Genomic DNA, 12,372 nt, shown 5'->3' with positions numbered 1-12,372 from the left:
TCTACAGCACAGAACCAGGCCCATTTGGCCCACACAGTCCACACCACCATTAGATTAGTTGTGTTCAGACTTTTCTTCTAAATAAAACTAGGATATATAAGAAGAAACAATGCAAGGTAACAAAGGGAAGAAGCAGATTATTAAATTAAAATTCACAGGAACTTCACAAGGATGATGGAAGCCATTGCTCTCCATAAGTAATTAAAAAGACTTAATTAGGAAAACAAAATTTTCTCTTTGCAAGTTAGATTATAACTACAAAATCAACAATTCAAAACTTATTGTACCTTGAGAGCTTCAGCTGAGTTAGCTGAATCTCCATGATGTCCACCACAGGAGGCAGTGTGCACTCTTCTGCAGAAATCATGGTGAATTTATTCCGTACTGTTATCAAACCCAAATCTGCCACCACAGCGTTGACAGAAACGGAGGACTCGGGAATGATGATAACTGGGGCTTTCAAATTGATATCCATTGCCAGTCGGAAACTCTTCTGAGCAAAATCCTTCACACTGGAGGCTGCTTTTTCTGCAGCTTGCACTGTAGCTGCACTTAATGCAACCTCCGCTGCTTGGAAGGTGTCAAAGAAGTTCTGTTGAACATAAAACATTTTTAAGCAATATAAGAACCACAGAAATATCTTGCTGGTTTATAAACAGATGAAAATGTAAATACAAGGAAAGCCAGTCTTTAACATGTACTCCCAAAAGCTCATGCAATCACACATTGAATAACCCAAAATCCAGCACTGACTGCTGCTGAAAACCTTATTACTTCACTCATGTCTACGTCTGCTTGGTTCTCAGAGGAAGAGCAGAAGCAAAACTTTCCAGAGAGGAAACGAGGGAATTTGACAATCCAGTTGGAACACAGTTTAAGAATTGATTGTGGGCCGATGCATGATGTTAAGAGTTTTGCTGCACAGGATATGACCATTCTGCTGATCAGTACTGTGGTAATAAATACAAGTCAATACTTGCACCATGTATTTCCCCCTAATACAACTATTTGCCTTTTCCTTTGATGTGATCTCAACCTGCATGTACCTATAGTTTCAATACCATGGGAGTTTTCTAAATTACATACAGTATTATATTACTTAGTATCTTTATAAACATTAAAATAATACACCTTTTAGTTATTTTTCCAAGTTTTCTGTACTGCAACAGTGCAGATTTATATAACACATTAAGTGCACATTCCTATATATTACATGGGAACATAGCCGAATACAGGGGTGCTGATACAAGTAGACAGGGCAGTGAAGAATGCGTCTGACACAATTACCTTCATTGGACAGGGCACTGAGTACAGGAGTTGCGACGTCATGTTACAACTGTACAGGTGAGATCACACTTGAATACTGTGTGCAGTTCTGGTCACCACACTACAGGAAGGATGTCATTAAGCTGGAGAGGGTGCAGAAAAGACTCACGAGAATGTTACCAGCAATGGAGAGCTTGAGGTACAAGGAGAGACTTATAGAGCTAAATAAAATCATGAAGGGCATAGATAAAGTGAATAGTTACAGTCTTTTTCCCAGGATAGGGAGTCTAAAACTACTAGAGGGCATAAGTTTAAAGTGAAAGGGGAAAAACTTATCAGGGACCTGAAGGGAAACTTCTTCACACAGAGGTGGTGTGTATATAGAACAAGCTGCCAGAGGAAGCCGTAGAGGTGGGTACAATTACAATGTCCAAAAGACATTTGGACGGGCACATGGATAGGAAAGGATTAGCCTATCACCGAAACAGGTCTACAGTGGACGCCATCTCCCTGGCCCTACACTCAGCTCTGGAACATCTGGACAGTAAAGACACCTATGATAGACTATTATTTATTGACTACAGCTCTGCCTTCAAGACAATAATCCCAAGCAAGCTTGTCACCAAACTCCGACAGGACAAACTAGGACTCAACACCTCCCTCTGTAACTGGATCCTTGACTTTCTAACAAACAGACCGCAATCAGTGAGGATAGGTAGCAATACCTCCGGCATGATTATTTTCAACACTGATGCCCCACAAGGCTGCGTCCTCAGCCCTCTACTCTACTCCCTATACACTCATGACTGTGTGGCCAGATTCTGCTCTAACTCCATCTACAAGTTTGCAGATGATACCACCATTGTAGGCCGTATCTCAAACAGTGACAAGTCGGAGTACAGGACGGAGATGCTTAGTGGCATGGTGTCATGACAACAACATTTCCCCCAACGTCAACAAAACAAAAGAGCTGGTCATTGACTTCAGGAAAGGGGGAGGTGTACATGCACCTGTCTACATCAATGGTGCTGAGGTCGAGAGGGTTGACAGCTTCAAGTTCCTGGGAGTGAACATCACCAACAGCCTGTCCCGGTCAAATCACGTAGATGCCACGGCCAAGAAAGCTCACCAGCGCCTCTACTTCCTCAGGAGGCTAAAGAAATTTAGTTTGACCCCTATGACTCTCACCAACTTTTACCGATGCACCATAGAAAACATCCTATCTGGATGTATCACGGCTTGGAACAGCAACTGCTCTGCCCAGGACCGCCAGAAACTGCAGAGAATTGTGGACACAGCCCAGCGCATCACGGACACCAGTCTCCCCTCCTTGGACTCTATCTTTACCCCTCATTGTCTTAGTGAAGCGGCCAGTATAATCAAAGACCCCACCCACCCGGGTCATTCTCTCTTCTCTCCCCTTCTATCGGGTAGAAGATACAGGAGTCTGAGGGCACGTACCACCAGACTTTAGGACAGCTTCTACCTCACTGTGATAAGACTATTGAACGGTTCCCTTATACAATGAGATGGACTATAACTTCACGATCTACCTCGTTGTGAACTTGCACCTTATTGCACTGCACTTTCTCTGTAGCTGTGACACTTTACTCTGTACTGTTATTGTTTTTACCTGTACTACATCAATGCACTCTGTAACTGCACTGTGTAATGAATTGACCTGTACGATCGGTATGCAAGACAAGCTTTTCACTGTACCTCGGTACAAGTGACAATAATAAACCAACACCCAATACCAACAGAGGGATGTGGGCCAAATGCTGGTAAATGGGACAAACTCAGACAGACATTTTGGCTGGCATGGACCAGTTGGGCAGAAGAGCCTATTTCTGTGCTGTATAACCACATGACTCTTAAAAAAATGATTGACACCTGACCCAAAGCAACACATAAAGCATTTGGTCAAGGAATGAGAGGCATGAAGGAATGCCTTGAAGAAAGTGAGGGAGACACACACTGGGAGGTAATTCCTGAGGGAAGGCATATCTTCCGGCTGTGGGAATTAATCATGTGATGGTCATTAGTAAGGAAACACTAAGTTCTTGGAAAGATGCCGGAATATTACTGAACCAGAAGCCAATGTAGATAAGTACAATGGCGAGAACACAGTGGAGCTTAAGATAATGGCAGCAACATCTGGATATGCTCACATTGGGATAATCTGAAGGTGGAACATGTGGGGGGGGGGTGGGGTAGTGGTGTCAGTCAAAAACATTTAAGTTGTCAAGTTAGATGCACAAACATGAGAGTTTTAGTAATTTTGGAGAAATTTTTGGCTATTTGTGGAATGGATGACAGAGAGACAGATGGTAGCAAAAGAGAGCTGGCTGTCATTGGTATATATCAAAGTATACTGTATTTTCTTTGATCAAATTTTTCATTTTTTTTCATCCAGGAGTTTGGATATAGCTTCCAAAGCAAGTTGAGATTCGGCTGCTGCTTTCCCTCTGGTAGTCACTTCCAGAAATTAAAAATCAAACCCCAAACATATAAAAGTATTATTAATACTTTAACATAAGTAGTGAAGAGGTGGTGGAAAAAAATTAAAAGGGAGTGGAGCAGTGCCAAAATGCGACTTACTCCATCTAGCGCCACCAAGAGAATTTATATACATGAAGAACTAATGATCACAAATTATCGAAGTATACTGAGCAACGATCTGTTAATAAGATACTACTGGCTTGGATTTTGCTGAGATACAGCAGCAGTTCCACACAAAACTGTTGGCATTTCTCAGCAGAAACGTTAGTAACTTTCAGGACTTTCACTCAAACGCAGAAGTTCTAAACTAACAGGTTGATCCTGGCTGCTCTCTGCGGAATCCACACTTCCATTCAGTTGACTGAGGTCTGCAGGGCTGCAGGCAAGAGATTTATTTTCCTTTGATGTGTTTAATTATTTAAAGGATGTTCAGAAACACTTTAGTGTTGACACCTTTGACAGCAGGCAATGCTGAGGGATGCAGGTGTCCAAGGCTTCCAAAAAAGTTTCTTTCCAGAAGAGCTTGCAGCACATGCAGAAAGGGAGAGAGTTTCATTCACATCAGGGCCAATGTTCTTAGTTTAACTGAAGAAATTTACTTTGGAGCAGTTGTCAGAATTTGAGAAGAAATTAATTTGCTTGTACTTGTCACCAAAGAGAAAGGATAATGCTGAACATCTATTGTTCACTTCTCTAAATTACTGGGGAAATTCCTGTGGTCCTGAGAATGGATAAATGAATTTCTGGATTTTGGCAGCACAGACAAATGAAATTATGCAAAATGTAGCTTTGAAGATAACCACAAATAACATTTACCTCTTTCAAGAGAAATCATGTAATGTATACCATCAGTTTTGTAAAATACATAATCTTTAAATTAGCACAGATGCACAGTTCTCAGAAAATGTTCAATATTTATTAAATGCAAACGTTGTTCTTACCATCAGTGATTTAAAGAATTTGTGCAGGTACACCAACTGGATGCAGCCCAGTTGCAAAGCGACTTCCCCATCTACATTCGACATATCGAGATAGGCCTCTCCTTCTGTGGCATTCCTCCACAAAACCATCTTGAAGCTGAAAACTTCATCTCCAATGATAGATATAACCTAAAAGTATGGTATGAGCTTATCCTTTCCATCTGTGTGAATTCATATTGAACTATTTCAAAAAAACAATTCATTTCTCATTAAACATTTAAAAATCAAGGGAAACAAGTAAGACAGGAGTTATATGTAAAACAGTCCAAGGGAACACGTAAATTATAAACCTTGTGAAAATCAAACAGACTTAACGAGATGAAAAACCTGTCCTCTCCTTAGACAGTTTATTAGTGAAAGAATTAAAACTACAATCTATTCCCCATAGCTCCTGTAAGTTATGGATATTGAAAAGCAAAAAATTGTAGAAACTGGAAACCTGAAATAAAATCATAAATAATGGGAAATACTAATCAGGTCAGGCAGCATCTGTGGAGAGAGAAAAACAGAGTTAAAGCTTCAGGTCGGTGATCTTCCATTGTAACTTTTAAGCGTCAAAACTGAAACCTATATTGCAACACTGCATGAAAGAACAATTTACAGCAAATGTAATAGTTTAAATAGAAATATATTTAAAAAAATAGTCGAAACACATCAAAACAGAAAATGGAAAAGGAAGATTACCTCTTACCTCCTGACCACCTAGCCAGTAATCCCCACTGAAATGAATGGGAACTGATCCAATGCCAGTTCCTGACATTAGACACCAAGAGCCAGTGTGACATGTGCACCTCAGCAGGCCCTGGGAGTAGTGGATTCATGCAAGTTCCAGAATGGCTTGTGTGGAAGCTGCAGCACATGATTGACCCAGCATGGTTTGGCTCATTACCTTCCAAGATAAATAGCTCAAGCAGAGACTTCACCTGAGCCATTTCATCGTGATACGAGTATTCTTTAAAAGTTGACCTGCATGAAAACTTTGGCTGGCGGTCAAAATAATTGAGAAGCTGTTTGCAAAGATCAGAGAAAAACAAGCGTTTAAGCTGTATGCATTATTCCCACTTGCATAGCCCTCTTTAGCCAGCAGGGAATAAGCCACTCCTGAACTACATTGAATGATCATTACAGACTACTTAGAATGGCTCACCTTTTTATGAAGGGTCCTTGGGCCAACATCTGTTAAAATAACATCTTTCAGTCGGGCAAAAACTTCTGTCCGTTTTGACTGCATGGTTACAGATGCATCCATACCTGCAACAATTTGTTTAAGAGCCAAGAGATAATCATTAGTTTCATGACAAGTTATAGAATTATGCAGTAGAAAGAAGCCTCTAGTCCATCATCTGGCTCCACAACTAGCAATTAATTAGCCAAAACACTGGGTTAAGATGGCAGTGCAGTGCAATTTGGTACTTGGGCTTTCTTACAGACATAAGTGTCTCCAGAATAGTCATCGACTTGCATCTGATACAAGTGTCTAGTCTGTGGCATTGCATCTTTCATCAAAACTCTTATCATCATCATCAACATTTGAGTTTTTATTCTACTTCAACCTTCAGCAACCCCTGATCCAAGTTGCAACTGGAGACAAGCTGATCCTCCTCGGCAATTTTCAACACTAGCTATGGAAACGTCATGACCCTCTGGAGAGGTACAATTGGCAAATACAGAGTTGGGGAAGCAAATCTAATGGAATTCTTTCCTGAGGGAATACTTAGAACATGGTCTTCCCATTAACTTATTGGTTAACTGACACCTTGCACTGGAAATTCCATTACAACTCAAGTATAAAGACATATCCACAGGCCAAGATTCAACAAAACCATTGTGACCTACAGAGCAGAAAGAGCACAGGAGATGAAGTAACTGACTAACAACCTTGACACACAAGGATTCTTCAGGTGTTCTCAAGATCATCTATGTCCCAAAACCCCAGATCTCACCCTACTGAGGGCCAAAAATGGAGGAGAGTTTATAAAGGAGTGAGGCAATTAGCACTTGCTGAAGAGAACTTTAAAGATCTCCTCAAATGAGTGTTTGAAGCGAGCATCCGCAAAACCACCTTTGTTTATACAGTACTCAGTTTTGGAATCTAAAGCTTTGTTTACCTTGTATTTTGACATCAGCAATGTTGGACTTGTCATCACAGACAATTATGTTCAATGCCCCCAGCTCAGCAGAAAATTTCAAGTCAAATATATCAAATGTTGCATCTGTTGGCACTGAATAGAAAAATATTGTTTTGGTTAATAATTTGAAAGGACACAACCAAGAACAGCTAAAAAAAAATCAACATTATAAACTTTGCTTGCACTGCAAATCAAGTCATTGAATCTGACAGTTGGTTAGCCACAACTACAGATTTGCTTCTCGTTCTGGTCACCACACTTTAGCAAGAATACCAAGGTTCTTGAGAGTGTGAGAAGAGAAGACTTACAGGAATGGTTCCAAAAATGGGGGACTTTAGCTTCGAGGTTAGGTTGGTGAAGCTGTTTTCTTTATGGAAACGATGATCACCTGGAAACGCATTGCCCATGAGGGTGGTTAAAGCAGAGACAATCAATGATTTGAAAAGTAAATAAACTTGCAGGGCTACCGGGGTGGAACAGGGGTTTGGATGGACTGGACTGCTCTGCAGAGAGCTGCTATGGAATCGTTGGGTTGAATGACTGTGTTCTGTGCAGCGACGACTATGACATCGACAACAAAGATAACACGCTGCAAGCTTATTTGTTTCTAAATGTTTTACAAAATTGTTCAACTTCACTGTCCCATACAGCTTGCAGTAACAGTATGGCCCACCAGACATAAACTGTGCAGAACATCAAACTGACAAAAAGGCAAAGCTTGAGTTCACACCATGTTCAGCCCACAGAACTGTGGGTGTTATCAACAACATCACTGGGTACTGATGAGCAGGGGATCAAAGGTTCTCTACCACATGCAACAGAAAAGTAGGAGATGCGTGCTAACAGCTCTCATTCTCACAGCTCAGGAAAGCACTGGCAGTCCTGGGAGCATATCCCTTGCCTGCAGGTACTATAATGGTGGGCAATGAAAAAAGATAGATGAAAATATTTTACTTCTAAACGTTTCTTTAAACATGTATCAAATGGAACCTCACATAACTCAAGCTGTAATTATACAGTGCAGCTTCCATCCCATATATGTATTTCACCATATGTACATTTGTATGGCTATTCATCCATTTGTTCAAGGGAAATGGCCATACAAATTTTGCCTCAATATATAATCAGGTCAACATTCAATGAAGTATATTAGATAAATAAACGTACATGTTGCTAATATTTTATTCTGAAAGTAATTGAAATGGTACACTATAAAGCTAGGCACAGAAAATAACTGAATCGCCACAGACTGCAACCGCAATTCTGCTTACGAATCATTGCACTGCCCAGGAGAAGTGTTACTGTTCACATCAGAATCCAACAAAAGGGAAGACCGCACACATCACTGCAAAAAGCAAAAACTGCTTAAATCTCCATCTTAAGAATTCAAGACTAGTTTTTACAAATACAAGAGGTAAATTGATAATTTAGCACAAACAAAACACACATCTTTAACTCAAGGCCCTTATTAGCCTTTCCTTCTTAGCAACCTACCTGCTTTTGTCAAAGTCTCCTTCACATGACCTTCTGTGCTTATCTTTGCTTCATGATCTTTTTCAACATTTTTTGATGGGAACACAGCTGCCATGAAGTTCACAGTTGAAAGCAAGGCTTGTGAATGTAGGATCAGGTCAAGAGAAGAGAAAGCAATCTAATGACAAAACAAAAGAATTCTATTTTTAGATAATTCCACTCAATGCACAACTTCATTAGAGTCCAAATGAGAAATAAAGAGAAAAGCTTTGAGCACAGATACTTAAAAATAAGGTCAGGGTAACACGGGAAAAAATAAGTTGATTCTGTTTGCATGAAATATTCTTCACATTTAAACATGGGCTTAGAATTGACCATGAGGACTGGAAAATGAGTGTTATGTGGAAGAGGGTAAAAGTGCAGTACAGCAATAGATTAGAAAACTTTTGGTTTCTTTGCTGTTAAAAATTTTGATCAACAGTCAAGTTAATCACAGGTCAGTGACCTGAGATGCAACACTCTCTGTATAGATGCTGCTGATCTGTTGTGTGTTTCCAGTTTTTTCTATTTTTATTCTGTACCTAAATGATTTTAACATTAAATACTTGTTTTTAATGTATATTTGGAGACCAGTTGAGAAGAGGTGATGGTGGCACAGTGACACTGCCTCAACTCCAGCAGCTCAGGTTCGATTCTGACTTCCATGCAAACTCTATGCAGACGGCAGCACGCTCCCCGGGACTAAATGGATTACTCCCGGGTGCTCCAGTTTCCTCTCTCACACAAAGTTGTGCTGGTTATTAGGTTAATCAGCAACAAAAACTTGCTTTTAGTAGAGATGAATGGAAGGAAATCGTGGGGCAATTACCAGAGAATAGGTTACAATTATGGGATTGGTGGGATTCCTCCGGCAGCCAGCATAGACTCGATGGGATGATTGGCCTCCTTCTGTGTTGTAAGGAAATACAAGGGTTACAACTAACTAGGTGGGGGGATGAGACCTTAGGGTAAAAATCAGAAGGGAGAGAATCCAAGATGGAAATAGAAGGCAGAGGTTAAGATGAAGCAGTATTTAGCAAACAAATGGAAAGAAGTAACAATAGCCAGAGAGCATCAGGAAGGGGCTGAGCCTATGAGCATAAGTGCGCACCAGCACGTAGGGTCAGAGTAAGGAAAAATGGTAAAGTTAAGGGCTCCTTATCTGAAGGCACACAGCATTCATTACAAGATACATAAATTAATAACTTCAACAAAAATAAATGGTCCCATCTGATAGCCGTTACAGAGACATGGTTGCAAAGTTAATGAGGGTGATAACTGAATATTCAGGGCTATTTAACTGTGGAAGAAAGGAAAAGTGGGGTAGCTCTGTGAAAAAGGATGAGATCACTACTGTGGAGAGGGATGATATTGGCAACATGTCGAAGCAGTCTGGGTAGAAATAAGAAATAATTAGGGCATGCATCCAAGACTTAGGCTGCCTAACAGTAGGACAGAATATAAATCAAGTAACAACTGGAGCATTCAAGAAAAGTACTACAATAATCATGGTCGATTTTAATCACCATACAGATAAGACTATGCTTGCCGATGAAGTACTAGTTCCAAGTCTGTATTTGGGATGGTTTCTTAGAGCAATGTGCTGAGGAGCAAACCAGTGAGCAGGCTAGTTCAGATCTGACACTGGGCAATGAGGTGGGACTAATTAATGATCTCATTGTAAAGCTCAAGAAAAGAGTGAAATTTAAGGATGGCATCAAAATGATAACAAAGAAAAAAATTCCATGTTACAAAAATTAGTGGTCAGCCAGAGGTTTGAGAAAATTTTGGAAACCAGCAAGGGATGACGAAAAAAATGGAGGAAAGATGGAGTAAACCAGCAAACAATAAAACATTCAAATTTCCAACATCTTCTGTTTTTTTTTAATCTGTATACAAATTTTTTAAAAATTATAAGAGCTTCTACATAAAGAGAGCAGCTAAAGTAAAAGATGATGAGACTAGGGAATGGAGAGTCTACATAAATATTTAAGGTCAGTCTTCACAGTAGAAATCAGCAACAACATCCCAATAATGAGACATAATCAAAGGTCTTAAAAGAAGTGGTTACAGAGATAATGGATGTGTTGATTGTAATCTACCAATATTCTTTGGGTTCTGGACAGGTCCCAGAGGATTGGAAAAGTACAAATATTGGAAAAGTACAAATATTGGAAAAGTGACGCGTGACGTCAGTCGGTAGAGCGCGAACAGTTTAAAACGAAGACCGCCATAACCAGCGGGCAGCGTTCGGAGCAGGCAGCAGAGTGAGAGGGAGCAGAGTGATTGGGCTTTGGCTCAACGGGCTGAGGCATAAAAGGGCGAGGCGGATGAGTAGCTGGTAAGTAAAGGTAAGGTTTACCTGTTATAAGTTTTAAGTAGAATAAAACGAGGTAGGGAAAGAATAGTTCAGATGGAGGACATGGTGATGTGCCGCAGCTGCATGATGTGGGAGCCCGTGGACCCTGCTGTGGTGTACAGTGACCACATCTGCAGTAAGTGCTGGAGGCTGGAGAAACTTCGGCTCAGAATTGATAAGCTGGAGTCACAGCTTCAAACACTGCGAAGCATCAGGGAGGGAGAGAGTTATGTAGATGCTGTGCATCAGAAGACAGTCACCCCGCCCCCCTCCCTTAGAGCAGGTACTTCTAGGGTCCAGGAAGCAGATCGGGGAAAGAAAAAGAAAAAGAAAATGAACAGGCAGATAGTGCAGAAGACCCCGGAGGCTGTTCCCCTCAGTAACAGGTTTTCAGCTTTGGATGCTGTTGAGGGGGATAACCTACAGGGATCAAGCAGCAGTAGTCAGGTCTCTGGTGCTGGGACTGGTCCTGCTGCTCAGAAGGGAAAGGAGGAGAAGAGGAGGGCAATAGTGATAGAGGACTCAATAGTCAGGGAAACAAATAGAAGGTTCTGTGGCAGTGAGCATAAATCCTGGATGGTATGTTGCCTCCCAGGTGCCAGGGTCCGGGATGTCTCTGATCGGATCCACAGCATCCTTGAGCAGGAGGGAGAACAGCCAGAAGTCGTGGTACATGTTGGTACCAACGACATAAGTAGGAAGAGGGATGAGGTCCTGAAAAGTGAGTTTAGGGAGAAGGTTGAAGAACAGGACCTCAAGGGTAGCAATCTCAGGATTGCTGCCAGTGCCACATGATAGTGAAGGAAAGAATAGGAGGAGATGGCAGATGAATAGCTGAGGAGTTGGTGCAGGGGGCAAAGATTTAGATTTTTGGATCATTGGGATCTCTTCTGGGGAAGGTGGGACCTGTACAGAGTGGACGGGTTACAACTGAACCCGAGGCGGACCAATATGCTTGCAGACAGGTTTGCTAGTGTGGTTCAGGAGGGTTTAAACTAGTTTGCGAGGGGGATGGGAACCAGAGGGGTAGGTCAGAGGAAGAAATGCATGGGGAAAAGTCAGATCTAACATTTGAGGAAGGAGAAGCAGAGTACAGGGTATAAAAGTAGAAAGGTGGATGGGCTAAAGTGCATTTACTTAAATGCAAGAAGTATCAGGAATAAGGGTGATGAACTGAGAGCCTGGATAAGTACATGGGACTATGATATCGTGGCTCTTGCAGAGACTTGGCTGTCACCAGGGCAGGAATGGATATTGAATATTCCTGGATTTCAGTGTTTTAAAAGGGATAGGGCGGGGGAGGGGAGAAGAGGAGGAGGGGTGGCGTTACTGGTCAGGGATACTATTACAGCTGCAGGAAGGGCGGATAATGTAACAAGATCTTCTCTAGAGTCAGTATGGGTGGAAGTTAGGAACAAGAAAGGAGCAGTTACTCTACTGGGAGTATTCTATAGGCCCCCCAGTAGCAGCACGGATACTGAGAAGCAGATTGGGAGGCAGATTTTGGAAAGGTGCAAGAATAACAGGATTGTTATCCTGGGAGATTTCAGCTACCCAAATATTGATTAGCACCTGCTTAGTACCAAAGGTTTAGACAGGGTAGAGTTTGTTAAGTGTGTCCAGG

General features: G+C 41.4%; 1 protein-coding gene across 3 annotated transcripts in view; it reads right to left on the bottom strand.

Moving 5' to 3' along the window:
- Positions 1-12,372, bottom strand: part of vps13c (vacuolar protein sorting 13 homolog C) — a 283,389-nt gene that overhangs the window by 125,779 nt on the left and 145,238 nt on the right. For all 3 annotated transcript variants that reach the window (XM_052042364.1, XM_052042365.1, XM_052042363.1), the window contains 5 exons: positions 8,372-8,528; positions 6,857-6,970; positions 5,896-5,999; positions 4,710-4,877; positions 288-592 (listed from right to left, as the gene is read on the bottom strand). In XM_052042364.1, coding sequence (XP_051898324.1) covers positions 288-592; positions 4,710-4,877; positions 5,896-5,999; positions 6,857-6,970; positions 8,372-8,528 — 848 coding nt within the window. The remainder of the gene's footprint in view (positions 1-287; positions 593-4,709; positions 4,878-5,895; positions 6,000-6,856; positions 6,971-8,371; positions 8,529-12,372) is intronic.

Source organism: Pristis pectinata, chromosome 32, assembly GCF_009764475.1.
Source record: "Pristis pectinata isolate sPriPec2 chromosome 32, sPriPec2.1.pri, whole genome shotgun sequence".
NCBI classification, from domain to species: Eukaryota; Metazoa; Chordata; class Chondrichthyes; order Rhinopristiformes; family Pristidae; genus Pristis; species Pristis pectinata.
This window is presented reverse-complemented; position numbering and strand designations above follow the sequence as displayed.